The sequence below is a fragment of the Temnothorax nylanderi genome, unplaced genomic scaffold (assembly GCF_030848795.1).
Source record: "Temnothorax nylanderi isolate EJ_2023f unplaced genomic scaffold, tnyl_v1.0 TNYL_tig0256_pilon, whole genome shotgun sequence".
NCBI lineage: Eukaryota > Metazoa > Arthropoda > Insecta > Hymenoptera > Formicidae > Temnothorax > Temnothorax nylanderi.
In genome coordinates, this window is record NW_027249318.1 from 182,447 (window position 1) to 207,832 (window position 25,386).

General features: G+C 33.9%; 1 protein-coding gene across 4 annotated transcripts in view; it reads left to right on the forward strand.

Annotated features, from left to right (window-relative positions):
- LOC139780011 (metabotropic glutamate receptor 8) overlaps positions 1-25,386 on the forward strand; it is a 179,021-nt gene that overhangs the window by 130,749 nt on the left and 22,886 nt on the right. For all 4 annotated transcript variants that reach the window (XM_071718538.1, XM_071718540.1, XM_071718539.1 and 1 more), the window contains exons 7-9: positions 16,143-16,297; positions 21,349-21,594; positions 24,585-24,740. In XM_071718538.1, coding sequence (XP_071574639.1) covers positions 16,143-16,297; positions 21,349-21,594; positions 24,585-24,740 — 557 coding nt within the window. The remainder of the gene's footprint in view (positions 1-16,142; positions 16,298-21,348; positions 21,595-24,584; positions 24,741-25,386) is intronic.

Below are 25,386 nucleotides of genomic sequence, written 5' to 3' on the forward strand. Positions count from 1 at the left end.
CGAAAACTAAACATAACGGTTCGTCCCAACTGTGTGCGACTGCGATCGGACCTTTTCGCGTGACGTATTTTTACTGGAACAAGCGGACTGCTCGATTCAGTTGCTTTAACTATAAGTGACAAAAGAGGAAACGTAGAGGAAAAAAAAATTACGTAATCAACATAATATCACGCGTCAAAAACATCCATTATTATCTATCAAGTTCATTAGTCTAGTAAAAAAAAATTTCCCTTTACAAGCCCAAAGCTTTAGGTATTAGATCGAGTTTCGTATTCGAGTTAGTATTTACCTAACAAATATAGTACATTACACTCGTAACTTACTGCAGAATTATTGCAATTAAATATTGCTTCTTTTATTATCCATTCGTTTCATACCATGTGTATTTCAAAATACATTTTTTTATCTAGATGTAAATAAAACAGCCAGCTCTGTATAGAATCTCGTATTATAGTATTAATTTAAAAATATAGTTGTAATCAAATTTACACTAAAAAATTTATTTTTATTTGTTTATGTCAAATTTCTACAACGTAAAACAATAATAAAAGTGTAAAATCGTTATAATTTGTTGAAATTAAAACCATTTGAAAACTTGTTTTAAACTAAAGTGAATAAAATATATATTTGCTACATGCAAAAGTGCCCACCACACTTGGTCTAGCAGTGACAAGTTTTTTACGAGAATCGTTCAAGTCAAACCGAAACTTTTAAGAGTACGAAATAACAGAATGCATTTATAGAAGTATAAAAACTACATTTATTTTTTGATACAGTCCCCGAGTCCCCTGCTACATTTATGCACTTATGCCCCAGCGTTTCATTAATGCGTGGATACCAGTAGCATAAAAAGATTTGTCTGTACGCCGGAGCCAGGATCGAACAACGTGTTTTACCTCGTCGTCAGTTCTGAAATGCTGGTCTCCCAAACAGTTTTTTAAAGGTTTGAAAAGATGAAAATCTCGCTCCGGAGCGAGGTCCGGACTGTAAGGAGGACGAGGCAATGTCTTTCAGCCAAAAGTTCCAATAATGTGCGAGTAGTGCGATGGGCAGTATGATGTACGGCCATCTTTAAATCGTTTGCATTCAAATGCTTTACCACGGCTCATCATAATTGTCTCATCATCGTACTTGAAGTCTTCTCTAAATGTTTGTCGATTTCACGCCTTCATTCACAAAAAACTTTATAATAATTCGCTGTTTCGTATATGCGTTAACACTGTTGTCCGCCATTTTGCATAACTGATTATCAATTAATACGAGAGAAGTGCGCCGCATACACTAAATGTGACTTTCAACACCAAATGGTGCAAATAAACATTTTTTTTGGGCGACGACCAAACCATGTAATCACTGAATTTTTGGCTTTGCGCTGCAATATCTCCGCTCATAGCGCAAGTAGGACAAAAATAAAGTTTTATTATATATTTTCTCCATCAGCTTTTTATCGAGCCTACTCAGAATCCAATCAATTCAGCCGTTACAGCGATACGATAAATCGCGTGCAGTCTCAACTAGCTGTGTCGCGCGAAAGATATACCGGTCTCGCGGCTCTTTCGCTCACGCGTACACTTGGCACGAGACACCACCGTGTCTCTTGATGCATAATACAAACACGTAATGCAAACACGTAATGCAATAAAATTTTCCGCTGCATATCTTAAGCAATATATGTATAATACTATTATAGCGGAATCTCTGGAAATTCTCCAGAAACTTGCAACTTTTTGTCACTCGATATAGTTTCATTCTTTGCGTACATAAAGATAAATTATGACAATCGTCTCGTTCATAAACCTAATTTAATGCTTCTTGGCGACGCACCAATAGTCTTTGAATTTATTGGCAATGAAAGGTTTAGAGATTTTCTCGTCTCTAACAGAATTTTTATTTTTGGATTTAACTGCAAAGGCGCTTACGTCCGAGACTTTAAAGAAACTTTAATATAATGTAATAATATTTAATATAAGTATTACATTTGTAACATAATATTTTAAAAGTAAATATATCGACTTCAAAAACAACTTCTAAAGCAAGGAGAAAACTTGAAATGATATATCTATAATATGTATATAAAACTTCATTTTTACAAACGGTAAAACTATTTGTATTTATTTCTTGTTAAAGCTGACAAATACCGTGATATTTAAATTTTGCATCGTATATTTTATGTTTTTGAATTTTGGTGCGTACGAAAATGAATGATGCCATCGTTTCTCTATATAACGAGAACGAAAAACGCGGAGTTACGGGTTAACGAGTTACTCCCGCAGTGAAATAATAATCCGGCTTTCGTTTCGGTTTCTAATCAATCATGCATACATATATAACCATATTACGCGACGTCTATTATCAAACTTTATCAGCTCTATTTTCGATATTCGGAACATTGCACGTTATCTATATGCACATATTGTTTCATATTGCAAACACCTAGTTAAAATAATCTGAAAAGATAAATTAATTTATTATATATATGTCGCAAGGATTTTGTGCAATTCATTATTTTGCAAAATCCCTATAAAATCCATTAAAAAACCGGGATATTGTAAATAAGTTTATATTTATATTTATAAATTAGATTTATATTTATATCAATAATTTTTTTTTATTTCACAATATTCCAGTTTTTGTAGATTTTCTTAGAGATTTTGCACAAAAAACGAATTACACGAAATCCCTGCGACATATATACAATATACATATAAATATTGATTGATAACACTGCTAGTTATTTTTATTATTATTATGATCAACAGGTTATGAATTTATTCTACTTATGGTTTTGTTATATATTATTATATTATTTTACTCATTCTTTCATAAGTTTTCGTATTTGTTCTTTTATATTATTTCTTTCTCTCTCCCTCCTCCTCCTTTCTCTCTCTTTCTCTAAAAAAAAAGGAAATTACTATTCTAGAATATAACAAATATCCATTTTATCTATACTAACACCTGTCATAATTTTTTATTTTTATTTAAAGGTATTTTTCTTTTTTCCAATCTCGACACCGTTATTAATCTCCGCGGGACTTTTCTCAGCTTTTCACGCGATGATTGTCTCGCGAAATTTTCTGATGTTTTTAATATCTGGAAGAAAAACTCAGTGTCTCGCGTTGTGCGGTCTTATATACGCTTTAAGAAAGCTGCAGCGCGCTTTATTTCTTCGCCGTAAGAAGAAATAAATGCAAAAACAGCCTGATATTCATCATGCAATCCCTGGTCGCTTTGAACTGCACAAAGAAACCAGCGCCGAATTAAATGTCGAGTAGCTGCGACGGGCAGTTGCAAGAATGAATTTCTCACTCGCGTCGATAACAGGGAAATAATGGAGGTTCCGCTGCTTGTACGATATGCAAGAAACACTTACGATAAAACATACCAAGCTCTTGCAGTTGATATAGAAACTGTAACAAGATAAGCTAACTTTCATCAAAAAGGAATAAAACAGAGTAGAGATTAAAAAGGAAAAAATAAAGACGTATATTATTTCTGTACACTCATTATACATATAATAATTATAGGGAATTCATTTCTATAAAAAATTAATAAAGGAAAGTTCCTTATTAGATACCGAGTTTATTTTGTGTGATTGCCGGAAGTCTATGATGGGCAGAATTTAAAAATGTAATGAATTTAATGAATGCAAACTAATGCAATGAATGTAATAAATAAATGCAATGAATTTTCCACTAAATAGATTTTATCCCAAGGGCAATAAGTTCATGATGGAATTAACAGATGGGGGACCTATCAGTTTAGCAGAAATCCCGCTATCTCATACTCTATAGGAGACTCTCCTCTATATGCTCTAAACATCTGCAGAAAGAAATTAGTTTTATATTCTTGTTGAAAAAGACATTTCCTTCGAAGAGGGAATCGTTATGGATTTGATAATTCAGTTTACCTATTTCTTTTTTACACGCGTAATCGTGCAGAGTAGATTTCAATAATCCTGTGTAAAACGTCACTCTCAGCAAATTTTGCACTGAGAATTACATTTTCCAGTAGTCGTCAGCGTAAAAGTGGATAACTTGATGGGTGCTCTTTACGTAACATGTAGATACACGTATTCGCGTATCAAGTAGCATCTCGGCACATTAACAGGCAGTGCTTGAAACTCTAGTGGATCGTTTAGATTTAGTAACCGTATGGAGAGGCTGTCTCGTAGTCGCCTGGATGTCTCGTGCTCTCCTAAATACATGTGAACTTGTGATTCTTCGGGGGGAAAGAAGAATAAATTAATTAGAAGTTAGATGAAGAAACACTAGACGAAGTATTGTTTTACAATAAATCTTTATTCAAGATTTTATATAAAGTTTGTATAAATTATATTCTCTACGGAAAAGAATTTGCAAAATAAAGCATAAAGATGATAATATAAAATATTTAAGTTACTTTTTTTAAAGAAAACTTGAGACTATTATGCCGGTTAACTATATTAAGGTTGACAGTTTTCTTTAAGATATTTTATAAGATATATTTTGTATAAAAAGGTCCATTTATCTCTTAAAGTAACCATATCTTCACTCGCAAGTATCATATATCAATAGCGAATAATTTATCTGACTTGGCAGATCGGATATATTAATTAAAACGCGTGCCGAGAACGATTTTTATTCTATTTTCTTCGGGCATCAATATTGCAACAAAATTGTCCTGCATGCTTTCCCCCCTCCCTCCTTGACATCCCATGACGTACGAGACGCTCCTTCTCTGCCGCTTCATTTTTCCTATTTCGTAAATGTCGATGCTGCGAAATTGTTCGGCTCGATTCTTCTTTTTCGTGGCCGCGCGAGTGACATAAATGCGAACAAAATGCGAGAAAGCATGCATAGGCGACTTGACTCCAGCTTAACCGCTTCAGCAGCGATTCGCGAAATGTTCGCCGACGTGCTCTTCCTGCGCCGTGACGTGTAAGTCCATCGAAATCGTGATGTATGACCTTTCTTGCCGGTTACTCCCCATTTGCCTTGGTTGCCGAGAGAGACGATCACGGGTAATCGGTATCTTACACGTGTTCCGCATGTCAGTTCAAAGACGACATGTATTTCAACCCTCTAGTCCGCGTCGCGCTCTCGGGGATTTGCTCCGTGTGAAACTTCTGATTAACGCTAAACGCCGCGCCGGAGACTTGCTCGCTCAAGAACTTTCCCGCCACTGCACTGCGAACGCAGACAACTCGTGATTAGTTTCCCCAGGAGCAACGATCGAGCGAAGGCGGCACGCAAAAGAATTAATGGTATCTGCGGCATTTCGAAGTTTCGCCATGAAAATTTCTCAGAATTAGATCTCTTATTGCTCCCGCTGCGCTGCTCCTCAGTTTTTCCCTCGCCATTGTGTTTATCGTCTTGTACATAAAAAGTATATCTATTTGTCTATTTTATTCAATTTGCATTTTGTGTACGTGATACCTGTTACTTATTACTCAAATCTTTTTTCTTATTACTCGTATCATCATTTTGCAAGTACCTATTATTTTCTTTTTCAGCCCATCTTTACTCTCTAAACCTTAGAGAGTGGTTTTGCCACTAATCTATTAGAGTGATTGCGATAGTCACTTTAAAAGAGAGGGTTGTCACACTAATTTGAGTAGATGCAGGCACTCAAAAGGGGTAGGAGTGAATTTGTCACTCAAATTTTTAGAGCGGCTACTCTACTGGAATGATACAATCTCACTCTAAAGCTATAGTGAATCACGATTTACTAAAGATCGACTGATAAATGACTCTAACAGAGTGAAATTTTCCACTCAAAATTGTAGAGTGACATAATTCACTCCTATATACACTGACCTGCACTCGAAAGGAGAGCCCTTTCACTCAAATGGAATGCGATTTCACTCCAACTTATAGAATTTTTCTCTTTCTCAGAGTGGCGAATTATTCGAAATGCACAGGCTCAATTTTCACTTTTCGTTTTGCATTTCACTCGTTTTGAGTGATATTTCACTGTTCGACTATTACAGAGTATTCTATTGTTCAAAACAAAGCATGTAAGCTAGAAGCATAGTTAAGTACAAAGTTAGTTACTGGCACGTGTGACATTTATTCGACTTACACTCCGCATTCTGAACGGTTCACTTGGCGACATGCGGCGCGTTTCACATGTGCATCGTGTTGCCCGAGCGAAAATTTGTCCTAATCGATCAGAACTTCGTTCATCCACCGGATGCTTTCCGACGAAGGGAGGAAAGGGATTTCCGGCCAGCATCGTCGACGCACGAAGCGTCGAGATTTCTCTCTTCCTCTCCCTCTTCCCCCCTCTCTCTCTCCCCCCTCTGTTCTCACTCTTTCTCTCTCCCTCTCCCTCTCTTCTCTCTCTTTCTATCTTACCTGCTACCCGATTGATGTATCGAACGGAAAATTTTTTTCCCTTCTCGAAAGAAAGGCTCGGCTGTCTATTTAAAGCGAGGCGGGACTTTATTGCGCATTCAAGAGGAAACGATACATTATCGAGCAACCACCTAACATGGTATACCTTGGAGCCGCGCCACCGGCCAACGGTGCTTCCGCGAGCAATGAAATTTTTGGCGAACCGCCAAAAGTCTGGAAGAAACGTTGGAGTCGACGTCGGAAAAACCCGGGAAATGTACCTCCCCACATAACCCGTGTTATTCCCGGCCACCATACGTTAATAGAGAGAACGTCGTTTACTCTTTAAAGGTTTTTTTTCTATTATGGTAACTTAGCTCGATGAAAGAATGGCCTTTTCACCGAAAGAGATCGTAGGTAGATAGAACCAACCAAAAAAAGAACATTAAACCAAAAGGAAATTCTATTATTAGCCACGATTCCACTCTGGTTTCATAAAGGAGAAGAATTTTATGAGAATTTTATCCCTTTATCGTGCAATTCAGCAAGATATCCATAATTAGATGCTTATTTTATTTCCTCAATTTAAATCTTTAATTTTTTAAATAACATTATGCACATTATTTAAGCAATTTTAAAATTATCTTTATAGTTTCTTTAACGTATAGATTTCTTAATAAATTTAGCATCAATTTTTTCTTGATAAGAATTTAATATGACACTCCATTTTTTTCACAACTTATAATTATCTTTATAAGAACTTTTAAATATCTTTATAAAAACGAGACTTTATGTAGTAATTCTTTTAAATAAGTAAAATCTGAAATTTTTTTTATGAAACGTAAAATTGTATATACTCATACATAAAAATTTATTATATCAGTATTAAAAGCTTATAAAAAAGTAGCATAAAGTTTATAAGCTATATAAAAGCTCATGAGAGAATTTACAGCTTATCATATTATTACTGAAAAAAAGATCCGTATATAAAATGGAGAAGAACCTATAATGCGAGGAATTTAAGATCAGAGTCAATCTGTGCACTGTTAAATATTAAAGGATAAAATTTAAACCATGCAATACCTTGAGATAAATAACATTTTGTTATTTAACTGTGTGTGTGTGTGTGTGTGTGTGTCAAAATTTATTATTTTAACACAAAACTGTATTATTTTAACTCCATTTATATAGTTAAATTAACATTGTTTCAGTTAAATTAACGGCATATTAAATAGGAGTAGTGACGACCGACAGGAATGGTTAAAAATGTATGACTCAAGTTCAGTCCAATTTGGCACTACAAATTTAACGGTGTGTAAACTGCGGAGTAACTATCGACATTTCTTTTATTCAATTTACTATAGTCTGCAAGACGTAAACCATTCAGTGACCCATTTTCGAAGGAAATACCCGTAAAATAATTTCGCGAACGCCACGTTTGTCGCTATCTATACTTTATGTACGAACGGTACACTCTTCGAAAAATTTCGGATGTAGTTTCAGGAAGTATTCCCAGAGTTATTCTCGATTTGTTGCCGACACATCAATAGTACAACAGTAGCACGGTTCTTCTTGAGCGCAGCCCGCGCGAAACTGTTCAAACTTTCTGCCAAAGGTGAGACTCGGTTGTACATTTCTCGCGTTTCTTTCCTTTATCTCTTACCGGACGAGAGCAGAAGCAGAAGTGGATAGTTACATTCCTGGTGGCGATCGGAATCCATGACCTCGATATATCGGTGGGTAAGATCGATCGCTGGACGGCCTCCGTACGTTCGCGCTGTGCTTTATTCCACACACAACATGTCGCCAACTTTCATAACTTGCCCTCCGATATCTTGAAAGTGAACACAGCGCTGTTTGAAATACAACATTAAAGCCACTAGATACTGTCCGCGACTATTCGGAGAATAAAAATGTCTATTTACTGTTATAAGGATGCTTGTGCACGTTATTGTATTTAAAATTTAAATGTAAATAACAAAATGCAGTAGATAATATACTTTATTGTAATTTATTTATACAATTTCTTAGGCTTTTAATATTAGAAAATTTAAATAAAATTAAATACTTAAATAAAATACTTAAATAAAATTTAAGAGTTTCTTTCATAAAAAAAAATTATTTGGTATAATAGACTGGGTTATATTTTACTATAATATCTTATTTTATATTAGCTTAGGCAAGACCGGGGCGAAGTCGTCACTATTTTTTCGGTGCCGATTTTTAACAAAAAAAAAACAAATAATTTTAGTAAAATGTGGTAATATACCGTTGTAAAGAGTGAACCTTTGGCTACAAAATTTATAAGGACATTTTTTGTCTACATCGCTTTGTTTAACTGGTATAGAGTGAAAACGACAAAGATGCAAAAATTGAAATGTCAAAATTGCCGGGGCGGAGTCGTCACTCCAGTCTCGGACTGAATTTTAAATGAAAATTCATAATTCCGATCATGAAAAATGATACGATACATTTTATTAATTATTTTTTAATAGAAAAATGGAAACATTAATTAAAAACACGATGGCGGAAAATAATTACAAGAAAAGCGCACACACTTATGTGCCCTACGCTCATACGAAATGCACTGTTTCTCGTCAGCTCTATTCTGTCATCTCTGAGTACGCGCAGAACAATATTATTCAAGTCCTCGCCGGAATTCGACCACTGCTGCTTCTTTGACTTTAATTTTCGCCCGAAGCCTCCATGATATGGCTTGGTGACGACTTCGCCCCGGACACAGATTTTAAGTTTGATCGCTCATGAAATATTAGAAATTGACGAAAATTAAAAAATTTCACTGGATTCGTGTTCAGGGTGCATTACTCTTCAGAATCACTTATATCGAGATTCGGAGAGAAAATAATATTTAAAATATATAAAATTTTCGACGCGCAAAAAATTTTACTTTTAATCTCCGAAAACACGTTTGCCTTATTGAAAATCACAACATGGCATATAATCTCACTAAACTCCGTTAGTCACATGGGCACCATAAGTAGTGTTTACAATATTAATGGCGAGTTCACACAACATACAGATTTCGAGATAATTGTAGTGACGACTCCGCCCGGGTGACGACTCCGCCCCAGTCTCCCCTATATCTTGTCATGTCAGATCATTCAAACATCAATCTATGTCAGTGCTGAAATGCATCACATTCTTTTTCTTTACATTTAACAACTACAAAATAGCTTTGATACCGTAGCTCACACATATCGAATTTTCTGTGTATACATGCTATATATAGATCGAGAAGTGTGTACTTTGACTGTGACATGGATTGGATCACACGTCGGATTAGAAAAGTTTTCGCACGGTCGCATTTCGAGTTTTTGCAATACGAGAAAGTTGTTTAATTAAATTTCAGTTTCGGCCATTCGAACGCGCGATGTTATTTCCTATAATTCACCACGCTAGAAGAGATTTTCGGTTACTTTTTCCGATGGCTAATCTTCTTAGGTAGGATCGAAGCGCGAGCGGAAAAGAGGCTTACACGCGACAAAGTGCATATAGAGAGACAAGAAAGCAGGAATGCGGGAAAGAGAAAGCCGGCGACCTAAATTAAGAATTTAAATATCTCTACGCAACCCTGTCGCATGCAGTGTTCGTGACACAAAAAAAAACACGAGACACGACCTTGGATTAGAATGAATTTCAAGTATAAATATAATTAATATCAGCCTTATCTCTCGGCATGGAAATAAAATGTTTCATTATTTTATGTCTTAGCATGGATTAAAGTGCTTAAAAGTGCCTAAAGTGTTTTATTTCCGATTGGAATGGTATAAAAAGGATAAAAATTTTGGATAACGACTTTAATTGCTTAACTAGATTGCTTTAATAATTGGATTAGAGCTTGAAAATAATCCTCAATCGGATTTGAAAGCAAACGCTCCCATTTCCGCCCTTGTATAATATGTATCTTAAAATGCTTTCCAGATGAACGGCTTTCCTCTAAGTAATGAAATTTGGAGAAACTGTAATTAAGTTATGAAATATTACCACGGTTACCTAACTACTCTTATAGCATTAAATCAAGCAGATCCAGCTTTCAGCAGTGTTATACGTATAGTTTAATTGTACTAACTAAGGTTCGTATTCGTATCGTAAATTTAACGCTAGATTTCATTTCCAGCGCGAGATAACGTTGTATGTGATCTTGTACGAGATAAATAAAACCGCAAATGTGACTATACTTTGCTGTGAATTTGCGATATAATGCGATATAGGGATCTAAAAAATTGCCAACTTATTTTCTTTATTACATTTCAGTTGACGTACATTTTCTGCAGACAAATTAGGCCTACGAAATTACAACTATTACTTAACATTTTCCCTAATTTTTTTCATTATATATTAAAGTTTATTATAAATCTAGAAAGAATGGACAAAAGTTAATGCGTTAACAATGTTAAATCCTTACTTACGTTTGAAAAGGAACTGTCCGAATTGACAGTTCTCTTTTTGAAAACCGAAGAAAACAAAAATAACAAAGGAATTATTAATACATGAATCAACGAGCGACTCTTGTGCAATGGTCGGCGCGTCTGAAAGTCTCCTTGTTAACAAAGATGAGCGCAGCGAAGCGAACGACGGGACGCGACGTTTCGAAAAAGGACGAAGAAACTGCACATCGTTGACGTAAACACGCGAACAAGCGACGCTGTTTTTCCGAGCTCACGGGAATTACGAGATAACGATCGGTCGCAGATTCCCGGCTATTCGTCCATCGGCGAGTCTCGTTGAACACGATGTCTCTCAGTTGCTTACGATATCCCCCTCCGGCTTGATTTTCGCGAAGCAAATAATTGACTTCTGGGCCGGGTTTCCCGACGCCGCGCCGGAGAAAAGCCATTACCGGAACGATTCGATATCCATGGACCGATAAGGTTGATATCGATCTGCAGCTCGCTGCCGGCGCGTCTCCCGTCGATATCTTTTCGGATTAACGCGATTGAATCCCATCGCGTTCCTTATGGAACTCAAGTTGACGTTGTAATACGAGAGCTTGTCCCTTCGTCAGTCTTCTTATTGCTGTGATCGAGTTAAGTCGAGTACTGACCGAGTCGAGTACTCACACAAGTCTTATCGACTATTTAAAAAAGTAGGAACAATTGTTACGGTGCAATGCACGGTGTCTCGTGTTTACACCTCGGAAAATTATATAGAACAAAAATTAGTCTTTAATCGAAATATATTTAAATCAACACAATCATTGTTTTATATATAAGCAAGAATATATAATTTTCTTAAAAGAATTTTATATTTTTGTATTTCAAGAATGTTATAAATTAATTTGAATATAATAATTGTCATATAACGAGTACAATATGATTATTATGATGATAATGATACCCAGCAATATCATGAAGTATAATAAATATCATGAAAAATAATTTATCTTTGTTTAACACTGTAGTATAATCTTATTTTAAGATTTATATGTCAAAAATAAAGATATTTTCTAAATAAAAATGTCCTTTTTTCTGTGAAGATAAAAAGTATAATAACGCCCTTCATTATAATGTGCTAACTTAATTTGTACACGTGAGAAAAGAGTTTCTTTTAAAATTATAGCGAAAAGAGATTTAAGATATCTCTAAATGATAATTATATTATGTTATACAAAAACCAAGATGCAATGGAAATGTTTAGAAATACTCTACCAAGAACTGCGGTTTTTGTAGTAATCAACAAAACAAGCTATAAAAAGATATAAAGTTTTTAAGGGAAGGGAGGCTTAAGGTTTTTGTAGGAAAGAACTAGAAAATATTTGCTTTACACCGATAAAATTTAAATGAATAATAAGAACGCTTTGTTAAACAAAAAAGCATGGTTCTTGATGGAGTAATATTTCCAAACATTTACCAGATGCTTTATATGTATACATAAAGTAAAGCATTAATAGTTGTTATTTCAAATTTTTCATTAATTTTTACATTACTAAAAAATAATTAATCCTATACTATATAAGAAGTTTTAAAGAATATTTATATGACAATCGCGTTACTGCTTCATTCCACATACGACTGATTACGCAACGTAAACAATAGAGTTTGTTAATTAAACGGTTTATTATTTTATTTAGCAATGTCTATTTAATATTTGTTTACAAATCATTATTAACGGTAAAATTTTTTTTTATTTTTAATATTTATTTGCAATAGTATGAATCAATTATCTTCCTGTTTACAATCTGCCACGACGCGATATTGAACATCGAGGACATTTTTTCTCCAAAAGGAAGCAAGAGAGTTTTATGTATGTTGCTGCTCTATATAAGGTTGTTACTTTGTTTAGGTTTTTTATCATTAAATTTTTATTGAAAGTTATTCACTGTGTTAATCATTTGCACGTATCTGATCACCTATTCATTTGAGAACATTGAGCAATAGAGTCAAAGGAATTAAAGCTTCTCAGCTCACTGCGTTCAACACTTCCGCGCACTTGTAAGTAGTACGAGTCACTGATCTTTCCAACATTTTCAGTAGAATAGGTTGATAAAGAGAGAAACACTGTAAATATACAAATCAATTCTTACAAGTCTGTCCTATCAATATAAGTTCAGCACTGTGACTTAAGTACAAATTCTTGAATTAATAAGTAAGATCTTTTCTTTGCTGTTAGTAACATAAGTTCATGATTTATCGAAATTAAACATTTACCTATTAGTAATACTTCTATTAATTTAGATAGAGAAAGAAACCCTAAATGTTTACACAGTTACACGTATTCATGCAATTTCAATATTACCTTGCGCTTAAACATTTTCTCTACACACATTATTATTGATAAATTATAAGATATTATTTATATTTTAACTACATGATATCACAAATATATCTACATATTAAAAGAAAATTAACAATAAAAATATAGAAAATTATAATATGTCATTAGACTCGTGAAAATGTCAACAAATTAATAAACAGCTATACGAGTCAGGCGCGGTACGTGGTGCGCAAGTAAAGAAATTAATAGTTACGGAAGTAACGAATTACAATGTATATAATATACATATACATCTATTCCATTTTAATAAACTGCGCGCCGATTATTTGTCGGACTTGAAACACAGCTATCTCGTTGGAACATTAATACTCTTCCTTCCCCGGAATTAAATCGGCGCAATTTAATTATTTTAAAAAAACTGTAAAGAATTTATTGCGAAAAATATTACCTCAGCCAGGATTCGAACCTGGAACCTCCCTCATTCCGTGAAGGGCGTCGTACCAATTCGACTACCAAGGCATGTGGTAATATTTATCGCAATAACCGGTTAATAATAGTTAACAAACGCATGTTTCAGCCTGCGTAAATTCAAATATGTCATTAGACTCGTGAAAATGTCAACAAAATATGTATATGTATATTATATACATTGTAATTCGTTACTTCTGTAACTATTAATTTCTTTACTTGCGCACCACGTACCGCGCTTGACTCGTATAGCTGTTTATTACTTTGTTGATAGAAAATTATAACAGTTTTCAACTACAGTTTTTACGTTACATTTTCAAGAAATTTGAATTGTATCAATTTGTATGAATTGTATTTGAATTATAACCAGGGTTCAAAATAATGCATTACTTTTTGTAATGTATTACGGTTTCATTAAAGATAATTTTTTTAATAACCAATACGAAGGTTTTCAATTACGCATTACTTTTTAAATAATTAGTGCGATTTTTTTCATTACGCATTACTTTTCAAATAATCAATGCGGTTTTTTCCATTACGCATTACTTTTTAAATAATTAATGCGATTTTTTTCATTACGCATTACTTTTTAAATAATTAATGCGATTTTTTTTATTACGCATTACTTTTTAAATAATCAATGCGATTTTGTTTATTACGCATTACTTTTTAAATAATCAATGCGATTTTTTTTATTACGCATTACTTTTTAAATAATTAATCCGATTTTTTTCATTACGCATTACTTTTTAAATAATCAATGCGATTTTGTTTATTACGCATTACTTTTTAAATAATCAATGCGATTTTTTTCATTACGCATTATTTTTTAAATAATTAATGCGGCTTTTCCATTTCGGATTACTTTTTAAATAATTAATAAGTAAAGAAATAATTACTTTTAAAAAAATTAATAAGTAATGCATTATTTTTTAATTTGAATTTTCATTACTCTGTACATGACAATTAATGTTACTGCTATGTCTCTCGTCAATCAACATGATGGCGCCCATGGAAAATGAGAGGACCACAATATTATGTACGGGAGACCGCGGCTAACTCGACACAATTTTTTCAAAGGCAATTTTCAACAATTAATTAAAATTTTTAAGCAAATTTAATGGTACACATTTAAAGAGCCTTCCTTCAGGTACAAAATTGCTTAAGGAAATTTTACTGTACGTCGCTTAGTTTTGCCCCCAGGAAAAGAAAAGTGACGCGAAGACAAATTTTCAAATTAAAAAATGCCGGGGTAAACTCGACACTTTGCCTGATCGACACAATTTGATCTGGAACTTGTTTTTTATTGTCTGAAACTAAATATACATTTGTTTATCGTGTATTTAGAAAGTACAAAAATTTGGAATTAAGTAAAACAATCATTGGAAATAATGAGAACAAAAATTGTTGAACATTCAATTATTTTCATCTAAACTCATGTCTGAAAAACAATGTATGCAAGTAAATTCGCGATTACACGTGCGCACACATTTGTCATGGGCCATATAGCTGCATCACAAGCATTGTTTATTATTGGGAGCCAATAAAACAGCGTGTCGACTTTGCCCCGAACGTCGTTTTTTACTTTTGTTACTCCAAAAATATAAAAATTTTGAAAATATGCAAAAACTATTATCAGATTCGTATAAAGCATCGAATTTCCCATCAAAATCACTTACCGGTAGATTCGCAAGAGTAAAGCTCGATGAAAGAGTAGACATTTTCGAGAGATCAGAGAAATTACTTTTCACTATCAAAAATAACGCTTATGTCGCGTTAAAAATTACACTATAACTCAGAATGTTACCAAATTCCGTTGATAATACTGGCACATAAAGACGCATTTACTACTGGAAAGACAAGTTTCTACGATATATTTAAATTGGCAAAAAGCCTAGTGTCAAGTTTGCCCCGGTCTCCCCTACATGTACAATTTACGTACTATATTCATTCTTCGCCTACTATATGTGTGTATTAAGCAGGGATGAACAGTAATATTTATTTTCAATAATCCGTACATAAAACGAATAATAAACAAAAATTTCAACGATTTTTTCCATTACGGATTACTTTTTAAATAATTAATGCGATTTTTTTCATTACGCATTACTTTTTAAATAATCAATGCGATTTTTTTCATTACGCATTACTTTTTAAATAAATTAATGCGATTTTTTTCATTACGCATTACTTTTTAAATAAATTAATCCGATTTTTTTCATTACGCATTACTTTTTAAATAACCAATGCGATTTTGTTTATTACGCATTACTTTTTAAATAATCAATGCGATTTTTTTCATTACGCATTATTTTTTAAATAATCAATGCGGTTTTTCCATTTCGGAATACTTTTTTAATAATTAATAAGTAAAAAAATAATTTATTAAAAAATTAATAAGTAATGCATTATTTTTTAATTTGAATTTTCATTACTCTGATTATAACGTAATAATAAGGAGGGAAATAAGGAACGATATCTTGTTGGTAATGACGTAGTGGATTTAGTTAACTGATTGCGGAGGGTTGTAGCAGATCCTATTGTACTTGTGGTAGGATAATGGTAGCCCCGCTCATCATTGCTCATAATTCATCTATCCTTATCACTCGACTTATCTTGTTGCAGGAAGCTGCTTCAGGCAACAGTAAGGGCTAATCGAACGGGCCATTTCATGTGGGTGGGTAGCGATTCGTGGGGCGCTAAAGTTCACCCCGTCCGGGATCAGGAGTTCGCGGCCGAAGGTGCCATCACCATCCTGCCATATAGGAATGCCCTCAAAGGTAAAAGACCCTCGTTACTACGCTTTTGCGATCCTATCATAACCGACTTAATTGGAAGAATGTTTACTCTGAGTTTACCTTTGATCAAGAATGAGCAATAAAAAAAGGGAATAAAAATCACGAATTTTTGCAGAAAATAAAAAATGTGTTGGAAAAATAAAATATATTCTCTTATATTAGAAAAATAATATTATAAGAATACATAATAATATTAGTAATATAACATTAGAAGAACGGAATATAGTACCATGTTCTAAGGATCGTATAGTTTTAAGGGTGGAACACATTGATTTAACTAAAGTGCTGATTCACTTAATTTGTATGACCTGCATATTTGTTTGAATTACTTAAACTCGTTTAATTTTGTTAACTCTTCTAATCCTTAACGCATCTAGTACACTTTACTAAGCCACGATTGAAATTCCTTGTTAGCACAGTTGCTTACTGTGTAACTTTGTTGCCGCAGTAGCAATGTCGTTCCAACTTTGGCTTGACGTTCATTAATCTCACATATGACAAGAGAGTAATATTTTCCGCTTCCGATTATGTCGCATCATCCACGACTCGTGGGTTAGCATTCGCAGACTGAAGAAATGAACGCGACGAGCGGCACTTCCGTTTCGCACCAAGCAATTAACACGGGAATGTCAAGCCCTCGTTAGTCGGGCCAAATTACTAGAAATTATGGCCTACCGAGTACCAAAAAAGATGGAATCCATGATCAGGATGTTCATTAATTCTATAAACTGACAGGCTTGAAAGGCGATAAGATAAAACAGATAATTTTCCTGATTGCTTAAATTGTCAACAGTTTCTGCATTATAATTTTCCAAAATAATATAAACTTATCTTTTGCATTTGTCTTTTTCTTACGGCTATTACTTTGGCATATAAAAATTTAAATATTCTCAAGAACAGTAGTGGATTTTAAAAAAATATTTTAAAAAATATAACATCTTCGAAACAAATCTAAATACACCGTTGTAATGCACTTTTGAAACCATAAAATTTTCTATGCACTAACATATTCAAAGCTCATGAAAATAGGGGGAGAATGGACACTTGGTCCGTCTCTTTGTTAGTATTGGTTTTATATTTGTTGCATGATTTCGTTCTGCGTCACTCGCTAAGCGCTTTCGGTAATAATCGCCATTCTTCACACCTTGCTTGTTGGTCTCTCGCTCGTTTACGGAGCGATAAGCAATCTGCACTTGCCAAGTTCGCGATGTAATTTTCTCGTACGCGCTAGCGTTGAGACTATTTTTGTTGTAAATCGTTGTTTATCACATTTTGTAACTACGCAAATAAACCCGCGCTGAGAGTGAGCGCGTTTGCTAATGTTTTCAAGCCTCATCTAATGCATTATTCGCTCCTACATTTCTCTAATTAACCGGCACTGCTCACAAGTAAACCCCTTACCTTCTACCCTCGCGATTGAAATGAGACTTTGGGAAATAATTTAGACATGCCTCTGGAAAACTCCCGGAAGTAGAGATTTCGGACTAGAATTTAGAATCATTATTGGCGGCTTGGTGAGGTTTACCGCCCAAACTAATAATTGCATTTGCATGTACTTCTATGGGTAATGTTGTTTCTAAACGTTTTTACAAAATTGCCTCTGTTTGCAGCGACTAGGAGTGCAGTTTTGCTACTTTTCTATTTCTTAATCATTGTCTATAAATTAATTTATTTATAAAATCAAATTAAAAAAACGCCGTTAAACGATCAGGACTGAATCTTGGTTATGTGATAATATTATTCGCGTGAATTTTACGTGCAATTCTTCAAGTACATGCAAATGCAATTATTAGTTTGGGCGGTAGACCTCCCATCGAGCCAATAACAATGCTCCTGAATTCTGGTGCTTCTGGGAATTTTGCAGCTGACTAGCTTTAAACGATTCCGAGGCATAAATCATTTCCCAAAGTCTCATTTTAATCGCGAGGGTAGAAGGTAAAGGTTTTACTGGTCAGATGTAGAACCCGCTGCCTAATCAATCGAACGATCGACAAGTGCATTACAGGGATTCTTTATAGTTAATATTAAGCAGAAGTAGATGAGAAGCTTAATCACACACTCCTTCTATTTCACACGTCGAAAGATGCCACTTAATGTCTCAGTAGGTTCACTGACGCATGCGCTTATAACATCCGGAAATAAATTAGGCTTTACTGAAGCAAATTTCTTTTTCTTTTTTATAATAACTGAATGGAAATATCATGTATATAAGCCTGAACAGGAGTTTTACCTGTTAAAAATACAGATATATAAAGTAAAACTAAATAGTGACAAAAGAAAAATATTAATTTACAGATTTTTTTATCAAGAGACACGGTAGTGTCTCGCGCCAAGTACGCGCGGAGCGAGACGCACCGTGACTCATTTACGCGAACGCACGAGTTGCGAGTATAACCCGAGATTTTGAGATCTCTATAAATTACACGAAAGTACTCTTGTTATCATTTGACATGAAGTAAAATAAGCGCGATTATGCCGTTTAGTTCTTCTCATATGCATTCTTGTAATTACTCTCGAAATTCAAATGATTCTCGCAAATTTTAACAGTCATGATTTTTCCAATCTATCAAAACCCGAAAAATGCGTTTGGGAAATAACCAAACTGAATGCAGATAAAAAAAATATTAATTAAAATTTACGTTCGACAGAGATATAAATTTTATAACTGTATGAGTCGTCATCAGGGTATATAGCGGTATAAATAAAAAACGACATGTTTGATAATCATGCATGATTGGTGACGATCGTGGTGCAGAGAGTTGTGTGCTGCTCTAATGAGCCGAAGATTCGAGTTTAAATCCGACCGAAAATTGTTGGTTTTTATTCAATCGCCCCCTCTCGGAAGGCAATGGCAAACCACCGAGAGTGTCTTGCTCAGGACGTCCTATTCTAGGTAGTAACCCTTGCTAGAAAATCCTAGAGGAAAGCAACGGGAAACTACCTCTAGTATCTTCCCAAGAGAATCTCATGGATTGTCTCATAAGGACAAACATCCCAGGCAGCATGCTAATGTTAGTTTTGTGTTATATATGTTCACTGTTTGATTCCGAACAGTCAGCTAAAACATTCTGAAAATAAATTCTTTCAAAGAGTTATGATCTAAACGTTGAACGAACGTTGTAGGTAATTAATAAGAAGCAGTGGCAAATGCAGAAGAAATTGATACACCAGCATTGAATACTGGTAATAAAGAAAATAATGTGAACTACGTATATCATCAAACTAAGTGCAGAAACTCTGTGTGTGTGTGTGTTTTGCACAAAAGTTGCAATTGTTTTTTAACTTTTCGTTTGGATGAATCATTACAGCGTAGATTATAACAATTACTGCAACGAGCAATAATGTGTAATTTTTTATAATTTGTGTTGAAAATATAGAATTAATAATATATATCAGAACAAAACGGATTAAAACTAAACTTGTCTGATTAGAATTCTAATCTTCAGTTCAATTTCCAATATGTAGTCTAATACGGCCGGGTTTTACATAACGATTAGCTTTAATTAATTCTAACTCTAGAACAACAAATTTAATTTATCAAAACTTGATATATAGATTTAAGTTAATAAGGTTATTTAACTCAAATAATTATTGTGTCTTTGATATTTATTGTATCAAATTTTTTTTTATTTGACATTAAAATATATCTGCATTATAATAAAAGATGTACCAAGCTAAAGCAGTGGCATATCGTCAAAAAACGTAAGTCGTAAGACTTAAATAGTAAACAAATCAACCAATCAGTTGAGATTTAAAAATGGTAGCCTTACTTTTTCGACAATTCTCGGCCACTTAAGTTTTTCCTCGCTGTCCATCGGCCTCATTCTTTAAAAAATGTCGAGAAAGTAGCTACGCCTTTTTAGTTCCAAAATGCTGATATTGTGACGATATTGTGCATACTTCTTCCGCAGATACCAAATGTGAACATTGTGTGCGACTGTATTTTTGAAGAAATTGCCGAGAAATCATCTCTCATCGTAGCTCTATAGTTATTAAAAATAACATCTCACTCGCCATTTTATGGTCTCTTTAAAGAATCGCTTTGAGAATAACAAATACTTAAATCTAGTTCCAAAATTTGATTGAAAATATAACGATAAAAATGACAAAATTTTATAAAATTACCTTTTTGGAGAAAGGCAAAAGGAATGCAATGTTTTCATCAAAACAAATTAGGTAAAAAAATGTGCTGATACATATTTTAATAAAGTAATAAACTATTTTAATTTAAATATTTTAATACTTAAATAATGCCCTACGCACTATTCTATATTATTTAAATCTGTTTTTATTACAATAATAATGAGATAAGGAACTGTAGCAAAAATTTCGCGGTATTTTCGCAAACACCAAGGTCTTGTACTAATTGAAAGATGTAAAAAATTATGACAAAGATTTATGCCAATTATTCGAATTGTTTTATTTAAATTGTGATCCATGCGTTTATTATCGGACATTAAACTTTATGTCTATTTGGAGAACAAAATTCACCCTATTTAATATTTGTGCAAACATAAATTTATCATCAAGATATATGTCTCGTGCTTATTGTTAATATATGTTTCGTTAAAATACATTCTTTTATGAATGAAATACGTTACAACCTATATTCTTTACAGCAGTAATCGACCACTCTGATGCCGACCATTGACTTAATATACATTCAAATTTCACATAACATAAATAAAGATACAAATTGCACAAACTGATTGATCTAAAGCTTCCTAAATTTTTAATTGTTATACAAAATTACTTGTAAAAAATAGATTTTCTTCTAGATAAATCATGAGAGTATTATTAAAATATAATTAGAGAGTCAACAAAAAATTTTATCTTCACGGAGTACAAGATTTAAATGAAAGATACATTTTTCAATAAAGTTGGCTTTCTGGAATGAAATGTCCTTTTTTCAATTCTATCGCGACTGAGGAGCGCAAGAAGTTTTTCTCCGGCAAAAAAGCATGATATATCGAAGCTATCAAACCTTATTGAACGATTCGAGTAACAAGTGTGGTTCAATTCTGATATTGTAGGTTTCGACGACTACTATTTGAGCTTGCGGCCAAGAATTGGCGATGAGTGCGGCGGGCAGGCAGAGAACAATATTCCCCATAATTCGAAAGGGAGGATGGTAAACTGCCGGAATATCTGGTTCCGAGAGTTCTGGTCGCAGCATCACAAGTGCACTTTCAGCGTGAACGCGTCGAACGGCGTGACACATTGCACCGGCGAAGAAAATCTCGTCGATTACGAACAGGAGGGCCTGGTGCCTTTTGTCGGTAACGTATATAGATGTATTCTGTCGTTATAGTGACACTTTTCTCCGAATGCCTATTTTACCTGTTATATGTTACGCAGAAAGAAATATGTGTAGCAACCGATTTGCTTCGATGTATAATATTTCCGCGAAAAATATATAAACGAAATTTTTAACTTAAAAAAAGGGGATAAAAAAAGTCAGTATTAAAAACTGCTTTTCAGCATTTTTATCTCTCAGTTCCGAATCTCGAAATTCAATACTCGGCTGATCTGATGAAGTCTTTAGTTAAATTTTTGTGAAAAAGACTATTCATTTTGAAGTAATTGGCAATTAACTGTTTAACAGTTTAAACTGTTTAAAGCTATTAATTTTAATGGAAAAACCAACCTAACTTTCTATTTCTCATTATTATTGTTAAATACCCTGATAAATAAATTACCGCATCAGTTATAATTCCACCGTAATGAATAAAAAAAAATAACGTATGCGGTATGGACGAACTCTTCCTATTCATGCCGTGAATTAATTGGTTAATTAATTGCGGAAAGTGCGAATCGGGACACTTTGCAGATAGGGGACACTTTGCGATCGTTTATATCCTGAAGTGCGAAAGAAATGATCAGTGCGGAAGGAAGAGAACGAGGAGCAAGACGAGCGGAAAGATAGTTATCGGTGAGAAGAAGAATGAAAGGGAGAGGAAGTATTCTCGGCAACCCTCCAACTTTCCGTCACCCTTCAACCATTTTTCTAGCCCGAAAACAGAAACGGGAAGAACCTAGTCGTCCCCCGTTCGATCATAATTCCGACAATGTATGACGAGACTTGCGTCATGCAATGAGATAACAGTACACCTCAATCGAATATTTACCACACGATTTCCTTTTGTCCTTAGCCGATCACACATTTTACAAATTATCGAATTATCAAGTCCATTTTCTACCACGTTTATGTGCAGTTTGCGATAAATACAATCCGATTAACATGTACACATTTCTTTATTCGTAAATCGTAAGAGATTTTAGAAAATATACAATATGATATTTAAAAAGCAATTACATATAGTATATATGGAGGGGTAAAAGCCATAGTGGTGTAAGTCAAATTTTTTAAAATATTGATTCGTGTGCATATAGATGCAATCTATACAATATATACATTACATCTATGCACATAAGTCAATATTCTAAAATTTTGACTTACACCACTATGGCTTTTACCCCTCCATATAGCCATATATATATATATATATATATATATATTCCTATTTTATTTTATATTGTATAAAAATATAGAATTATATTGTATATGTTTGTTTTAAGGTATGCAATAAGATTAAAGGTTTCATACAAGATATATAATAATATAACACACACATATCATTATATACAGGATGTCTCTTATACGTCTAGCCAATATTTTAGGAGTTAATTTTTGAGATTTTCTTATAAAGAAAAGTTTATATGATTTCAAAAATCTTGTTTCAAAGATAAAGAGTGTTGAAAAATTATATAGTCCATTACTCCATATTTAATATATTTATACGCCACAATGGCTAAAATCGAATTTTTTTACATTTAACTTAAAAATATACTTGCAATATATATCTTTATGGCAAAAATTAATTTTTTTAAACTTTTTTTCGTTTAAGAGCTATTAAGAAAAAAATGATAAATTTATAGAATTTTTAAAATTCTACATCTCTGAAACAAAGCTTTTAAGAAAACGACCTCCTAAAATATTGAACAGTACTTAAAAAAGAGCACTCTATATAATATATATATATATATATATATATATAATTTTTTAAATATATATATATATATGTTTATATGTTGAAAATATTAAACAATACGTTAAGATTTTATTTTAATTTACTTTAATTAACACATATCTTCAATTATTTCTTAATATTTTTATTCAAAGATTATGAATTCACGCTGGATTCAAGGATACGTTTTACGCATAAATAAATCTTAATTAATTAATTTAAAATAAGCAAAAAGAAATAGAATTTCAAGAGGGAAACATAAATTTCACACAATTAATCCCAAGTCGCTATCATCTGTTCGTAAGCATTCGTCTGTGTACGCAATTAACTGCAGCTGACTGTATTCTGTGATCCATTAGATCGCGTACCTTCCGACGGATGAGATCGAGTAAGCTTTCGCGATAAACTTCCGCGGGGCAAAGACACGACAAATGGAAAGAAAGGAAACCGCGGTGAACCGAGCGAAGCAATTTTTCCCGGCTATGGTTTTTGCGTTAACAAACACACGTCCGGTGGCGCGTGAAAAGTTGCGCGAAATCAACCATCACGTTTCCCCAGATCCCGCGTTTATGCTCTTTCCCTTTCTCTTCCCTTTTCTTACGTTCCATCCTCCCGTGAGATAAATGACAGGGTCTCGTCGAGCGCGGAGCGATCGAAAACTCTTCACGTTCGGGTGCATCACGATAGTAGATAAATCTTGTAAGTTATCTTATTAGGCGCCACGAGACGTCTTTTCCTCAAGCAACAATTTGCGCTCGACATTTTCTTTATCCGTGAATAAATAAATCAAATGGTGGCATTCGCTATCGGATAACATGAAATCTTCGAGATGGATCGAATAATAAGACCTGTCTGATTGTCTGCGAAGTGTCTCGTAAATTAGATAGATCATATTTTATCACGACGAATGAGATAAATAAAATTGTAGAAGCAGGATAATATATAAATATCTTATTTAGTATCTAGAAAAACAAGTCTCTCTATTTTTCATCGTATCATAAATCTAACATAAACGAGAAATTCCTTATTTTCCTGTGCTAAGTTTCTTCTTTATGCTTTATGCTGGGCTCGGAGATTTCTTTTTAACACTCTTGGATGAAAGATTTATAAAAATAAATTTCTTCCTTTAAAAACAGATATATTTAATTTAATGATACAAGATACCTATTTATTTAGATCAGATAGATAATATGCGTTTATAAGAACATTGCTGAAACTGGATATTTTCATATTATTTGCAGTGGATGCAGTTTACGCCATGGCACACGGTGTTCATAACGTTATCGAGGAAGAATGCGTAAATAATTTGGGTACCTCGCATTATCTTTGCGAAACGCTTATACCAGCACCGGACGGTCCACGTCTCCTCCAACACATTCGCAATGTCACTTTCATCGGTGAGTTACACAAAGTTCTTCGAAAGTAATTTTTTAATTTAACGCTTAAATTAACTTTCAAGCGAAACTTCAGAGCACCTCACGAGAAACTTGTAAATATGCAATTTTACTTGAAAGTTTACAAGTTGCATCTCTTATTATAACGCTTGCGGATTAAAAACAATTAAGTGTCGTAGGAATATTTCACGCGTTTGTATGACACGAGGGACAGAATTGATTAATTGATCAAATACTTGTTACCGTTTTCCATATGCCGAATGTGGAAAAAAAGGCCGCGTTAAATTGAAAAGCTCGGACGAATCGATCAATTATATCCGCGAGAATTCCGCGTAGTAAGTACGCCGAGCGACTGCGTCATCTCGCACGTGAAGCGATCTATCAGTAACATCAGAGGCGATCTCGACGCCCTCATCGATATTGCAATTAAAACACTTTCCCCGATTTAACGGGGGAACGTAACACTTTCACGTCAGTGAACTCTGCGACACAATTATAAGACTGTCCCTCGTTACGGCGCACTATCAAATGGCAATGCGATTATCCTAACCGGCCATCCCCCGATCGCGTATCAGCCGAGATTTATCGCGACAATATTGCATAACGTTCAAACTTTCCTTCCTTCCCCACGGCTGGCTCTTCCAATAAT